The sequence below is a fragment of the Chrysemys picta genome, chromosome 3 (genome assembly GCF_011386835.1).
Source record: "Chrysemys picta bellii isolate R12L10 chromosome 3, ASM1138683v2, whole genome shotgun sequence".
NCBI lineage: Eukaryota > Metazoa > Chordata > Testudines > Emydidae > Chrysemys > Chrysemys picta.
In genome coordinates this window covers 53,432,404-53,446,829 of record NC_088793.1, presented here as the reverse complement: position 1 = coordinate 53,446,829, position 14,426 = coordinate 53,432,404, and the positions used below count along the sequence as shown (strand labels likewise).

General features: G+C 40.3%; 1 protein-coding gene across 1 annotated transcript in view; it reads left to right on the top strand.

The window, feature by feature from the left end:
* Window positions 1-14,426, top strand: part of LOC135982590 (protein eyes shut homolog) — a 497,350-nt gene that overhangs the window by 22,421 nt on the left and 460,503 nt on the right. The window contains exon 3 of the mRNA XM_065589961.1: window positions 9,114-9,218. Within this exon, the coding sequence (XP_065446033.1) occupies window positions 9,128-9,218 (91 nt within the window). The 5' untranslated portion in view covers window positions 9,114-9,127. The remainder of the gene's footprint in view (window positions 1-9,113; window positions 9,219-14,426) is intronic.

Sequence of the window (14,426 nt, the reverse complement as noted above, 5' to 3'; positions counted from 1 at the left end):
CTGCGCTATCCCTCAATCTTGATGCATATTGTTCTGTTCTATGTTTTTCTATCAACACCATACTTTGTTTTTTAGGCACAATAACCTTGACAGCTTCTTTTATATTTCATTGTCTCCCAACCCCCAATATGCAAGAAGTGATCCTCCAATGGCGCCCACCTGCTCTATTTGTATTTGAAAAAGAGATGAAAATTGGTAGGATTCTCTGGGAAAATCCCTAGGTCAGACCAGTTCCCAGTTCCCTATGCAACACTACTGAGAAAGATCAATGACTTCCATTCTGGGCTAGGACTCATCTGTACAACTAAAAAATTCATGTTGTAAAGTGTAAAGGGTATACAAAATTACTTATAGGATACCTACAACAGTACCAAGCAACCATGAACTGAATTTATTCAACTGCAAGAAAAGTTTGTTGTTAGCTTTATAGAGCAAGATCCAGTTCCAATATAAATGACAGTTTTCATTGATAAATTATATGGGTAAACATTTTGACTTCACATTCCATTGAAACAGTTACAATATAAGTCCATCATTCAAGTTAGTTTTACTTCTGCAACGAGATTGCAGCTGCATATCAACAGGACTAAGGAGGAGAGGGGACTTGAACACACATAGTACACTTGCAGGCTTTTCATATAGAAATAAAATAAAATAAAAATAGCAGTTTTGAAGTGAGGTTGATATGTAATTCACAGCAGTCTTCAGAGTATTTACCTGCTACTATTAGAACATTTTAATGGTTCCTCAGCTATTACTAAAGAACCTTGTGAGGTTAAAGGAATAACTGAATATAGCAATACCTCCATTGTATGAAGTATAGCGGACATAGATACACATTCCAAAATGTTCTTCTAATTTGGACCTTACCTCTACTCAGTTGAAATTTTGTAATAGAGATGCAAATGGTAGAATATTTATACAGCCAGTATAACACATCATACCTAATTCCAACACAAGAAATATAATTCCACTTAACTATCTTTCAAAACCTATACAAATTGAAATATGCCAGTCTGTTTCTCTTCTGGAAACTACCAGAAGCTTCCAAAGCAAAGCAGGCCATCCAAAACAACAAAAGCTAAAATGTTACCTTGGAGCACAACTCAGATATTAATGGAAGTTAGGTCTATCAATAAGTTACTGCAATGATTCCACACAAATCTGCAGTGTATGTTATCCAAGTCAGTGAAATAATTTTAGTTTTACCTATGTTAGCTTCATTTTAGACAATACACCAGCAGCATTATACTGTAAATTTAAGCTTTGAAAATGAAATGTTTACCACTAAAGTCACAAAACATGTAGCAAGAGGCCTAGGAAGCACTAAAAAGTGACTATTAAAACTAACCTAGAAAAAAAAATTCAGCTCTACTCCAGGTCACTTTAGAATGGGGAAAATATGCACAAGAAATTGCCATCAAACAATATTATTTTGGCATCTAGATTAGAAATTCATCATCATTTATACACTGACTTGAGGACATTCTTCTAGAAGCCAGTAGGGGATGCTCTGGATAACTGAGGCCTGAGGGTGTGGGACTGCTTTCTTGTTGCAGTTCAACACAGCACACTGAAGTTCACAGTTCTTTTCAGATTTCTGGCATACTCAGCATCATGTTCCTTTTATAAAGGAAACATCCTTCAGCCATGATGTGGTCATAACAAGGGCAAATAGGTTTGTACATCAAACCTGACATTGCAAAAGAGGATTCAGCAAGCCTCCATTCCAGTTCCGGATCCTATGGTATGAAAGCTCCTCAAGATATTGATACTGTATTGGAGAAGGTGTGGCCAAAAATTCCAAAAGCCTACATTATGATTTTTATCCACCCAACACCCATTCCCTCAGCGTCTCCTCAAAAGTCATGTGCTCCAGCACCCTAATCATTTTTGCTGCCCTCCGCTGGACTCTTTCCAATTTTTCAACATCCTTCTTGTAGTGTGGGGCCCAAAACTGGACATAGTACCCCAGATGAGGCTTCACCAATGTCAAATAGAGGGGAATAATCATGTCCCTCGATCTGTTGGCAATGCCCCTACTTGTACAGCCCAAAATGCCATTAGCCTTCTTGGCAACTGAGACAACGGTGTGCCTTATATCCAGCTTCTTGTCCACTGTAACTCCTAGGTCCTTTTCTGCAGAACTGCTGCCTAGCCATTCAGTCCCTAGTCTGTAGCAGTGCATGGGACGCTTCCGTCCTAAGTGCAGGACTCTGCACTTGTCCTTGTTGAAGCTCATCGGCTTTCTTTTGGCCCAATCCTCTAATTTGTCTAGGTCCTCCTGTATCCTATTCCTACCCTCCAGTGAATCTACCACTCCTCCCAGCTTAGTGTCATCTGCAAACTTGCTGAGGGTGCAGTCCACACCATCCTCAAGATCATTAATGAAGATATTGAACAAAACCAGCCCCAGGACCGGCCTTTGGGGCACTCCGCTTGATCCCATTTGCCCAGTGACTAATTTGCCACTGCTTGGGTGAATACCATCTGGTCCTGGTGACTTATTACTGTTTAAATTATCAGTATGTTCGAAAACTTGCTCTACTAACATAGTACGTCAGATTTGTAACTAGGGTTGCCAACTTTCTAATTGCACAAAACTGAACACCCCACCACTGCCCCCGCCATACCTTGTCCCTAAGGTCCCACCCCTGCCCTGCCCCTTCTCTGAGGCCCTGGCACCCCTCCATCCCCCCTCCCTCCATCACTTGCTCTCCCCCACCCTCACTCACTTTCACCAGGCTGGGGTAGGGGGTTGGGGTGCATGAGTTGGGTGAGGGCTCATGCACCCCAACCCCCTGCATGCTCTGGGGTGGGGCCTGGGATGAGGGTTTTGGGGTGCAGGAGATGGCTCTGGGGTGGGGCAGGGGTATGGGGTATGGGACGGGGTTCGGGGTTTAGGATCTCAGACAGTCTTAGAACCTCCTATAATATCAACAAGATTATTGATTCAAAAGTTGTTTCATGTTGTCATAGGTTTCCTTCATATGGACTGCATGACCAATAAATAGAATTGCTACCCAGGACTATAGGAAGGCGGTGGTTGATAAAATACAAAATACATAGTGATGGTTACAGACTGAAGTTGTGTATCTTGGATCGATTCCCCCCCCCCCGTGTAGCCCAGCCCAAAGGGTAGAAATGAGTAGAAATGAGCCCTGTGCTGTTAATTTATACAGCAGTGAATGATGCATAGTAATAGCTGCACACCAAATCTATTAAACTCTGACTTTCTTTATCTGCATCACCCAAATGTTCCAATGGAAGAAGCAATGCACCTGTCCCTCTGTCTCCTAAGTACATTGGTAATATCTACCCTTCTTTAGCCTTATCAGTCCTTCCCTATACAATCAAGATGTGAGAATAGCCTAAACATCTTGAGAAAGGCCAGTTTTCTGCTCCAGAAGTTATTTGTAGGAGGGCAAAGGCTATCAGGTCTCTACACCACCACAACCAGAAAACAGCCAAATGTAAGCAGGGAAAAAGTGAGCCTTTTGTAAAATGGATGAGACAAGACTATTGTCCTGAATATGTCAGTTTTCCTCACATATACCCTCTAGATCAGTGGTTCTCAAACTTTTGTATTGGTGGCCCCTTTCACACAGCAAGCCTCTGAGTGTGACCACTCCCCTTATAAATTTTAAAACATACATTTTATATTTAACACTATTATAAATGCTGGAGGCAAATTGAGGTTTGGGAGTAGACCCTGACCACTCACAACCCCCCATTTAATAACCTTGCGACCCCCTGAGGGGTCACACCCTGAGTTTGAGAACCCCTGTTAGATTCAAGAAGTGTGTGGATTGGGTTTAGACGTCATCTCTTCCACTGTTGAGCTGAGGGATGCAGAGACCAAGGAAAACCCTTCTGCTCTTTAAGTTCAGTGGTGAACCAGGAAAGCTAGAGAGCTTTTGTTATGTGCTCCAAAACTGCTAATGACAATAGCAGTGTCACTGCTGTCAGTGATAATTATAGGGATGGGTGACCTGAATTAACTGGCATCTAAATAGCACTAATATTTGATGTTCAGTGAATTTATTATTAATTTCACCCAGCCTTTATAGCCACCAGCACCACCACAGTTAAAAGCAATTATCATGATTTCATCAGATCACTGTAGCACTTATTACTGAATGTTGTTATAATTAAGGTGCTTAATGTAGCCTCCACATTTATATTGTGGTCTGCATACATTCCTTTGTCTTACCAAATGCATGCATCTCACAATCTTTATTTTATGCTTTGTGAGTCCCTCATGTAAATCTCTCATGAGACAGTACTCTCAAAACATACCCTCAGTAACTTATGTTGATTTAAATATCAGGGTTCTTATCTCCATGCAAAGTGGAGATTTTATATTTAATACTATACTTGTCTTAATAAACTTCCTGACTTTTCTTATATTCTTCTTTCTGGTGGCCTCTGCCTATTTCCACTTTTGGGATGAGACTGAGCCCCAGCCCCATGCCGTTGAGCTTGAGGAACCTTTTAGAAAAGCAGTGCCCATTTAGACTGCGTGAATGAGCCTTGCAGGACTGAACATTTGAGGCCAAGATTATAAAGTGCCGTCCAGTACTCAACTACCTCCGCTCTTTCCTTTCTGTGGCTAAGAACAAGTACAGGAGTCTTCCCTTGGTGTCCAAAGAGCTTTTCTTGTTTGTTTTTGTGTTGTTTTCCCCCTCCCCCCCTACAAAATGTTCAGGGAGCTTGATAATAATTATTGTGTCTTTAGGTATTTTTTAGATAGGTTAAGTGAGTTTTAGGGTATTTCAACATCATTGCACAGTTTGAATTCCAGGTTGATCCAGATCCCAAAGATTAACAGAAATAGTCTGGATTTTAAGTAATGCATTTGTGCCCATCCATCTTTCCACATAGTTGCATATAGTTGTTGTCTTTTGGGCCTCGAGGAGGGAAATGTCAGAGATTGTCCTTCTGTGTGCTGGGCCTTTACCCATGAAGCCAAAGAGAGAAGCCTGGTTGTTTCCAGACTTCCGTAAAGGCCGAGTAAGACTTGTCCTCTCGTCTTGGCCCCATTAGGCTTTGAAGCTCTCTAAAGAGAGGAAGCAGAAGCCTTCAGTGCTGGGACTGCCACTTTTGTCTGGCTCCAAGTACCAGGATACTCTGTCTATTTTCAGGATTACTCCAGTGCAAGTGCAACTGGCTGGCTTTCCATCTTTTGGGGATGGTGAGGCTTTTCTGTGCTGACAATTTTCTGGTAAGTTCCACAAGCTCTGTGGCATGAGGGTCCATATCCTATCAGTGGGGATATGCAGGCAATGCTCTTGAAAACCATAATTAGTGGTAAGTGGCCTCTGTAGTCACAATACTTTTTCAGGACTACTGGAGAAATTTTTATCACCATGGCTAATGTGTGAGCACATCTGTACATCATGTTCACCGAAGAAAAATTCTAGTAGGGACACTGAGTGAATGGCCACTGGATTACCAAAAAAAAAAAAAAAATTGCTCAGATTTCATTATATTCTGATATTATTCTTTAAATTGTAGTTAAGTACTACACAAAACAACCATTGAATTGCATAAAATAAGAAAATAAATTATGGTTCAACAATACCACTTTGCCAATCAGTTAGAAATTAACCAAAGTGCCTTGTTTTCAGGAAATCGGATAGTATAATTCTGGCAATTTCCTTTGCACATATTAAGCATGATTTGTTTAATTAGAAGGTAAAGTGTAACAGTTGGAATCATCTGGGGAAAAGTATGTTCATGCTTCAACCAAGAATAAAATATGCTTAAATGGGATTTGTTCTGTCATTTTGTGGTTGCTGTACTGAAAATGTGATTTTTTTTTGTATCTGTTTATCCCTTCTAATTTAGAACAGAATAAATAAAGCTTGTTTTGTGAATTGTGGTGTTTTAATGGTATGATGTACTGTATTTAGAATTTGAGTTAATATCTTTCTGGAGATGACTAAGGTTTTTTGATTACTTGGGTTTTTTTTTTCAAGGTAAATTGGAACACTGTCCTTAGCAATTAAGAGACTTGTTTTTAGACTGCAAAAGCTACTTATTTTGTTGCAGGTTGCTGTTTCTGGGAGATCTTTATGAAATTGATGTAATGATATAGAAGCATTTGATAGGAAAGTTGATCATCTGGTTAAGGCATAGAAGACCAAGTTAGGAGATCTGGGTTCAATTTCTGCTTCTTTCCTTTGTGACCTTGGCAAGCCACTTAGGGGTTGCCTACAGTCAGTTACTATGTGGCAAGCCAGAGTGTCAAATTACAATGCATTATCCTGATGTGCACGAACTGGCTATGTGGGCCCTGTTACCATGCCCTAAAAGTTCCATAGTCCAGGTAGAAGCTTCCACACAGTTAGGGCATGGCAAGCTAGTGCTCTGTACATTCACATCCTGGCTGACCATGAACTAAGTGACCATGTAGACAAGCCCTTCTTCCCTGTACCTCAGTGCCCTATCTGCAAAATAACACATTTCCTTTCTTCACTCTTTGTCTTATTTATATTGCAAGAGACAGCCCATGCCCTGAATAACTTATATTATGCTTACAGGCTCTAGTCCATGGGTGCCCTGACCTCATTTGGGGCTTCTCAATGCTAATGTAGTATGAAAAATACATAATAATGATGAATTTCAACAGTGAAGTAACTACTATATGAGCTTTATTGGATAGGTTTGTGTAAGTATCTTTCTAGCATCAACTAACCTAAAAGGGCTCAAATTTCCATTATGATTGACACGAGAGTGGTCCTGGTGTCAAAGAAACCTAATCCATCCTACTTCCCACAACATATGTCTCCCTTCCTTCCAGCATGTGCCTTATATTAAGGCTGGGAGGGGCACCTGGACAGGAGTTGCCCTTGGCAGGTGCCCCTCCCAGCAAACAGTTCCTTTCTGCAAGAGGAATTATCCACTGGGCAATTATGACCAGAATCTGGTCATTCTGCATTGCCTGAGTAATGCAAAATAGCCAGATTGTTCCAGTGACTATTGTTCTACTTGATACTTCCCAGCATGTACTGGACTCTGTATTTAAAATTGAAATGAGTTCCTTAGGGGGCAGCATCTTCTTTGATCACTCCATGCCAGGAGGGATGTTCTCAGGGCATAACACCATCCTCTTTGGAAAGCTGGAAGAACTCATAGTGCATATTGTATGGCATACAAGGTTTAAACCTTCAGCTAACCATTTAAAGACTGGCATTTACTTGACCTATTTTTTTCTTGCTCTCTACACTCATTTCCCCCCCTTTTTTAATTCTCTATCCTGCCATTTTCCAATCTGACTAAACCAATTATTTTTCCTCTCCCATTCTTCTTTCTTACAACTCTGCTGACTGTGGTATCCAAGTGCAATGAGAGTTTTGATAATCTAAATGGATAATATCCTCTAACATTATCTTCAACAGTGCACAGTTCAGTACTCCATACTGGAATTTGGAAGTAGGCCTATCTTATGGCCCTTACAAAAGACCTGTTAACACCCTTGAATTAGCATTGGTCTGGAATTCAGAAAATATTTTCAGTCCAATAAATATGCTCCTTACTTCATCATTAACTTCTACTTTATACACCTGTACCTTATATAGCCCTCAGGGAAGAGGTTGTTGCAAGCACAGGTAGGATGCCAAAGACAGCATACCACCCTATTGAGGTATGCTGCCAGGGGTGTGGAGCCCAAAGGCTCAGAGTTTAAGGTGAGAAGGGACCATTAGATCATCTAGTCTGCCCTCCTGCATTTCACAGGCCATTACATTTTACCCAGTTACCCCTGTATTGATCCCATTAGTTTGTTGCAATGGCTAATCACCATCCCTTCTACAAATCTGTACATATTTCTAATTTGAATGCGTCTGGCTTCACCTTTCACCCATTGGTGGGTCTTATACCTTTCTCCACTAGATGGAAGAGTCCTCTTAGTACCCAGTACTTTCTCCCCATGAAGGTATTTATGGACTGTGATCAAGTAATCTCTGAATAGTCATTTTGATAAACTAAAGAGATTGAGCTCTTGAATCTGCTCACTGTAGGGCATTTTCTCCAACCCTGAAATAATTTTTGTCCCCCTTGTTGGCACCTTTCCAATTTTTCAACATCATTTTAAAAATGTGTAACACTATTCCAGTGTCAGTCTCACCAATGCCATATACAGAGGTAAATTTTATTTCCCTTCTCCTACTTGCTTTTCCCTGTTTATACATCTGAGGATCACATTAACCCTTTTTAACACAGCATTGCACTGGGAACTCATGTTAAGTTGCTTGTCCACTATGACACCTAAATTCTTTTCAAAGTCACTGCTTTCCAGTCCCCCATTCTGTAGGTATGGCTTGCATTCCTTGTTCCTAGATATAAAACTTTGCATTTGGCTGTATTAAATCACATTTTGTTGGAATGAGCCAGGGTACCAAGTGAGCCAGATCACTCTGTATGACTTCCCTGTTCTCATTATTATTTAGCGTTCCACCAAACTTTGTATCATCCACAATTTTTTCCAGTGATGACTGTATATTTATCTCCAGATCACTGATGAAAATGTTGAATTACTATTGGTTCTACTACCAAATTCCAGCACAACCCCACAAGAAACAGCCCATTCAATGGAGATTACCCAATGACAAGTACTTTTTGAGATCTGTCAGTTAGGCTCCATTGCAACTCCTTAAAGCCATAAAATGGGAAAAAAAGAAAGATAGATAGATACATTTATATTTGACTGTCGTGATCTGAGCAGCAGATTTCTTGCCTAGCCTTAGATGCAAGTTTGCTGGTGGTGAGGTAATAAATCTCTTAAAATGGCTTTAACGGATGTGCCATATAATGCTAACTGTAACTATGCTACTGGAAATGTGACACTATAATACACACACAATGTATTTACAAATACAGTTCACTCTTCTTGTGTACATCACACCTTTAAAATATTTAATTTGTTTAACTATCAGCTATGATCTATGAAAACCCCTAGCTTTAAAGCTGTCAAGCAGAAGTAAAATGCAATGTACCCAACCTGGAAAAGTTAAATTATGTAGTTGTCACTTGGACTATGAAGTAGCTTTTCTGCTTTCCACAACCAAACATGACTTATAGTTTTAATGTTTCATTTTCTTTTCTGTCAGACAAAAACTGTTCAATGAACATTGATGAATGTGCCTTCAAGCCCTGCAAAAACGGAGCCCATTGCTATGATTTGATTGGTGAATTTTACTGTAGCTGCTTGCCAGGTAAGTAGTCAGGTTGTATGTGGGTTTAAAACCTAGACTAATATTCAGCAGAGAAATATAAGTCATTTTTTGTAGTTAGATGCATACACTGTTGGATTCAGGTTTGCTTTGTATATAAATAGAAGGAAATTGTGCAAGTGCTCGTTCAATACACTGGACAATTATTATGTGGACACATTCTTCTAGTTTTAGAAATTTTCTTTCAGAACAGGTAGCTTGAATCCTAGAAGAGTTCAGTTGCATATTAATCAATGCATCTGTTATATAAATCTTATGAAAATATAACTAGTATTTACACCAGAATCTTTGGAGAATTCTGTATTTCAAAATCTGTAAGCATGGTAACCTTCCGGACGTATTACATAGATGTGGAATGATTTTGTTTTCTTCTTGTGTACTTATTGAAATGATGTTTTTCAAATTTCTTATGACAAACTAGGGACAGAGAGAGCATGTCAGGTATATGTCATACTGGATTTCTGGGCTGTGAAGAAATTTAAAGAAGCTGTTGGTAACTTTGAGAAGAGTTGACAATATCAGATCAACTTATTTTCTGCAGCCTAATGACGCAAAAAAAATTAGCCAATTTTATTATCTTATACACACACAACATTGACATGCTTCAATGTAATTTTCCTTATTATGCTTGATTTGCTGCTGTAGGCCAGTTTTCACAAGTTTGAATGTAATATACTTGAATACAATCTGCCAGTCTAAATATATCATATCTATACTGTATGATTAACAGGCAGAGCATCTCTTTCCCCCCCACAACTCCCACTACATTTTTTTTATGTATTGATTAGACACCCTCTGACTGGAAAGCAGTGGTTTAAACATAAGGAGGCAGTGGTGCATGTTAACCTCATTCATTTCTGCTTGTTAGGTCACTAAGACTGCATTATAGCAGAGTTTCCAATTCATGGATTCCAGGGCCAGGAGAGACCATTGTGATCATCCAGTCTGACCTCCTGATGTTTCATTGTGTCAAGTTAGCAATCTAATGCAATGAAACCTGAAAATGCTACAGTAAAAAAAGGGAGCAAGCTTATTTCTGGAATAAATATCTAGTGTAAATGTCAATAGGAAGTGATTTTGTCAAAATAGGAATAATTTGTCAGTAAATAGTTTTTAAATGCATATTAAAGTTATGTCCACTTCGAAGCAGGAGCAAAAGCTCTGGATTTTGGCTGGGAGTCTAGGGAAAATGTTAGTGAATTATTTCAGGTGACTTAATGGACTGTGAGTATGTCAACTACATTTGTGATACTGGTGCAGAATTTTTATGTATATTCTGTGTAACGTGAAGCCACTTGATACAGATCACCTAGTCTGACCTCCTATATGACACAGGCCATAGGACTTCAATGAATTAATTCCTGCTTGAACCAGAGCATATCTTTTAGGGGGGAAAAATCCAATCTTAATTAAAAAAATATCCAATGATGGAGAATCCACCACAACCTTTGGTAAATAGTTCCACTACAGTATTTAACTATTCCATTTGCACCCCATTTCTAGCGGCAGTGCTTTGAAGTGCGAGTGGGATTAGCTCCAAGCTTTAAAGTGCTCAGCCTTGCTGCGCTCAGGGAGGTGATTTTTCACACCCCTGAGCCAGCAAGTTAGAGCGCTATAAAATGTAAGTGTCAAGAAGCCCTCACTCTCTCTCTCTTTCTCTTTCTTTCTCTCTCTTTCTTCTATTGATTTTATTATTCTAATCCTACCCATCTTTTCACTAGGTTTCAGTAATGCTAACTAAGTTGAATTTGTTAATGAATGACCAATTCAAATTCTACTTGTTTACTACCCAGGTTCCGAAATTGTGTATAGGCAATTAAGTCATTTATTCTATTCATATCCCTCAGTGCATTAATTGATTTTGTGCTAATTGTGTCCACATTTGTCACCCTCCCTTTTTGTTATTAGTTGCTAGTTATATAATTATCCAGCCTATCCCCTAGAAGATTGACTCCCCTTCTGCTGAGATGGAGGCAGTACAAAATGTACTGCTCCCTCTTCCCACTGAAGATTGACCAATGTTCCAACAAACCATACCCCTGTTACCTTATACAACACTTAACTGCCAGACACCACTGTTCTTTTTCTTCATTCACTTGTGGGATGGAAATTATCTCAGAGGTGGTCACTTGGACATTCTTCTTCTTCAGCAGACTTTCAAGCTCCCAGAAGTGACCAAGAAGCTGTAAGGTATTTTGAGAAGCAGTGTCACTAGTGCTGATATGAGAAGACTGTCCGATCTTAGTCACATTTCATGTCCTGGCTACAAGAAACAGCAGACCATTCTGTTGTCTGTCTATCATTTGCACAACGTTCTTTCCATACTTCTTAGTATAGAAACTCCAAGGATTATCTTTCCTCCCTGGATAATTGGAGATCCTTTTGTGTTATGCTCCCTTCTTCTATGTCCTGTACAGCTCTCCATTCCATTTCATAGAATCATTGAAGATTAGGATCATTAGAAGAGACCTCAGGATGTCAACTAGTCCAACCCCCTGCTCAAAGCAGGACCAACACCAACTAAATCATCCCAGCCAGGGATTTGTCAAGATGGGCCTTAAAAACCTCTAAGGATGAAGATTCCACCACCTCCCTAGGTAACCCATTCCAGTGCTTCACAACCCTCCTACTGAAATAGTGTTTCCTAATATCCAGCCTAGACTTCCCCCAGTGCAACTTGAGACCTGCTCCTTTTTCTGTCATCTGCCACCACTAAGAACAGCCTAGCTCCATCCTCTTTGGAACCCCCCTTCAGGTAGTTGAAGGCTGCTATCAAATCCCCCCTCACTCTTCTCTTCTGCAGACCAAACAATCCCAGTTCCCTCAGCCTTTCCTCGTAAGTCATGTGCCCCTGCCCCCGATCATTTTTGTTGCCCTCTGCTGGACTCTCTCCAATTTGTCCACATCCTTTCTGTAGTGGGGGGCCCAAAACTCCAAATGGGGCCTCACCAGTGCTGAATAGAGGAGAATAATCACTTCCCTTGATCTGCTGGCAGTGCTCCTACGAATACAGCCCAATTTCCAGTTAGCCTTCTTGGTAACAAGGGCACACTGTTGACTCATATCCAGTTTCTTATCCACCGTAATCCCCAGGTCCTTTTCTGCAGAACTTCTACTTAGTCAGTCGGTCCCCAGACCGTAGCAGTGCATGGGATTGTTCCATCCTAAGTGCAGGACTCAGCACTTGTCCTTGTTGAACCTCATCAGATTTCTTTTGGCCCAATCCTCCAATTTGTCTACGTCACCCTGGACCCTATCACTACCCTCCAGCGTATCTACCTTTTCCCCCAGATTAGTGTCATCTGCGAACTTGCTGAGATCCTCCAGATCATTAATAAAGATGTTGAAAAAAACAGCCCCAAACCGACCCTTGGGGCACTCCGCTTGATACCGTCTGCCAACTAGACATCGAACCGTTGATCACTACCTGTTGAGCCGGACAATCTAGCCAGCTTTCAATCCACCTTAAGTCCATTCATCCAATCCATACTTTTTTAACTTGCTGGCAAGAATACTGTGGGAGACCGTATCAAAAGCTTTGCTAAAGTTAAGATATATCATGTCCACTGCTTTCCCCATATCCACAGAGACTGTTATCTCATCATAGAAGGCAATCAAGTTGGTCAGGCATGACTTGCCCTTAGTGAATCCATGTTGACTGTTCCTGATCAACTTCCCCTCCAAGTGCTTTAAAATGGTTTCCTTGAGGACCTGCTCCATATTTTTCCAGGGACTGAGGTGAGGCTGACTGGCCTGTAGTTCCCTGGATCCTCCTTCTTCCCTTTTTTAAAGATGGGCACTATATTTGCCTTTTTCCAATCCTCCTGGATCTCTCCCGATTGCCATGAATTTTCAAAGATAATGGCCAATGGCTCTGCAATCACATCAGCCAACTCCCTCAGCACCCTTGGATGCATTAAATCTGGACCCATGGACTTGTGCATGTCCAGCTTTTCTAACTAGTCCTTAACCTATTCTTTCACCACTGAGGGCTGCTCACCTCCTCCCCATACAGTGTTACCCAGGGCAGCAATGTGGGAGCCGACCTTGTCTTTTTGAAGACCGAGGCAAAAAAAGCATTGAGTACTTAATTTTTTTCTACTTCATCTGTCACTAGATTGCCTCCCCCCTTCATTAAGGGTCCCACACTTCCCCTGACTATCTTGTATCTTATATTTGCAGAAAGTCATAGATTAGCACTCCACCAGTGTTCTAGAATTTCCCAGGTATTGTAAAATTTATTAAAAAAAATTAACATCATTGAACCAGCAGTCTCCTAAAACAGATCTTTTAGATTATTTGGTGCAAGTTTTCTAGATCTGCTGATTGAAAAATGTCTCTGTAGAAAAAATATTCTAAGATCATCCTGAGTTACAAATAGACTGAAAAGTACATTAGAACCTTATAGTTACTAACTGACCTGTCAACCACACCCTTCATTTGGAACTGGAACTATGCAATCAGGCAGTACCAGACACACAAAAAACAGCAAATATAGTACAGTACTGTGTTAAATGTAAACTGCTAAAAAATAAAGGGAAAGTTCTAAAAAAAAGAGTTTTGACAAGGAAAGGAAACTGTTTCTGTGCTTTTTTATTTGAATTAAGATGGTTACAGGCAGCATTTTTCTTTTGTATAGTAAAGTTTCAAAACTGTATTAAGTTAATCTTCAGTTGTACCTTTTGATATAACAACCATAACATTTTGTTCATAGTTACGAACATTTCAGTGTTATGAACAACCTCCATTCCTGAGGTGTTCATAACTCTGAGGTTCTACTGTACTTGAACTTGTACTTTTCTGATATGAGTACATAATCCTGCATCTTTCTGAACACAGAAGAGAAATATTTATTGAACACTTAAAAACATAAGAATGGCCATACTGGGCAGACCAATGGTCTATCTAGCCCAGTATCCTATCTTCCAACAGTGGCCAATGCCAAGTGCTTCAGAGAGTATGCACTCCCAGCTTCTAGCACACAAAGACTAGGGACACCCAGAGCATGGGGTTGCATCCCTGACCATCTTGGCTAATAGGCACTGATGGATCTATCCTCCATTAACTTACCTAATTTTCTTTTGAACCCAGTTATAGTTTTGGCCTTCACAACATCTTCACAACTTCTGCCTCCTCTTCATCATTATTAACAATTTTACCATTTCCATCTAGTACTGGCCTATACCATTG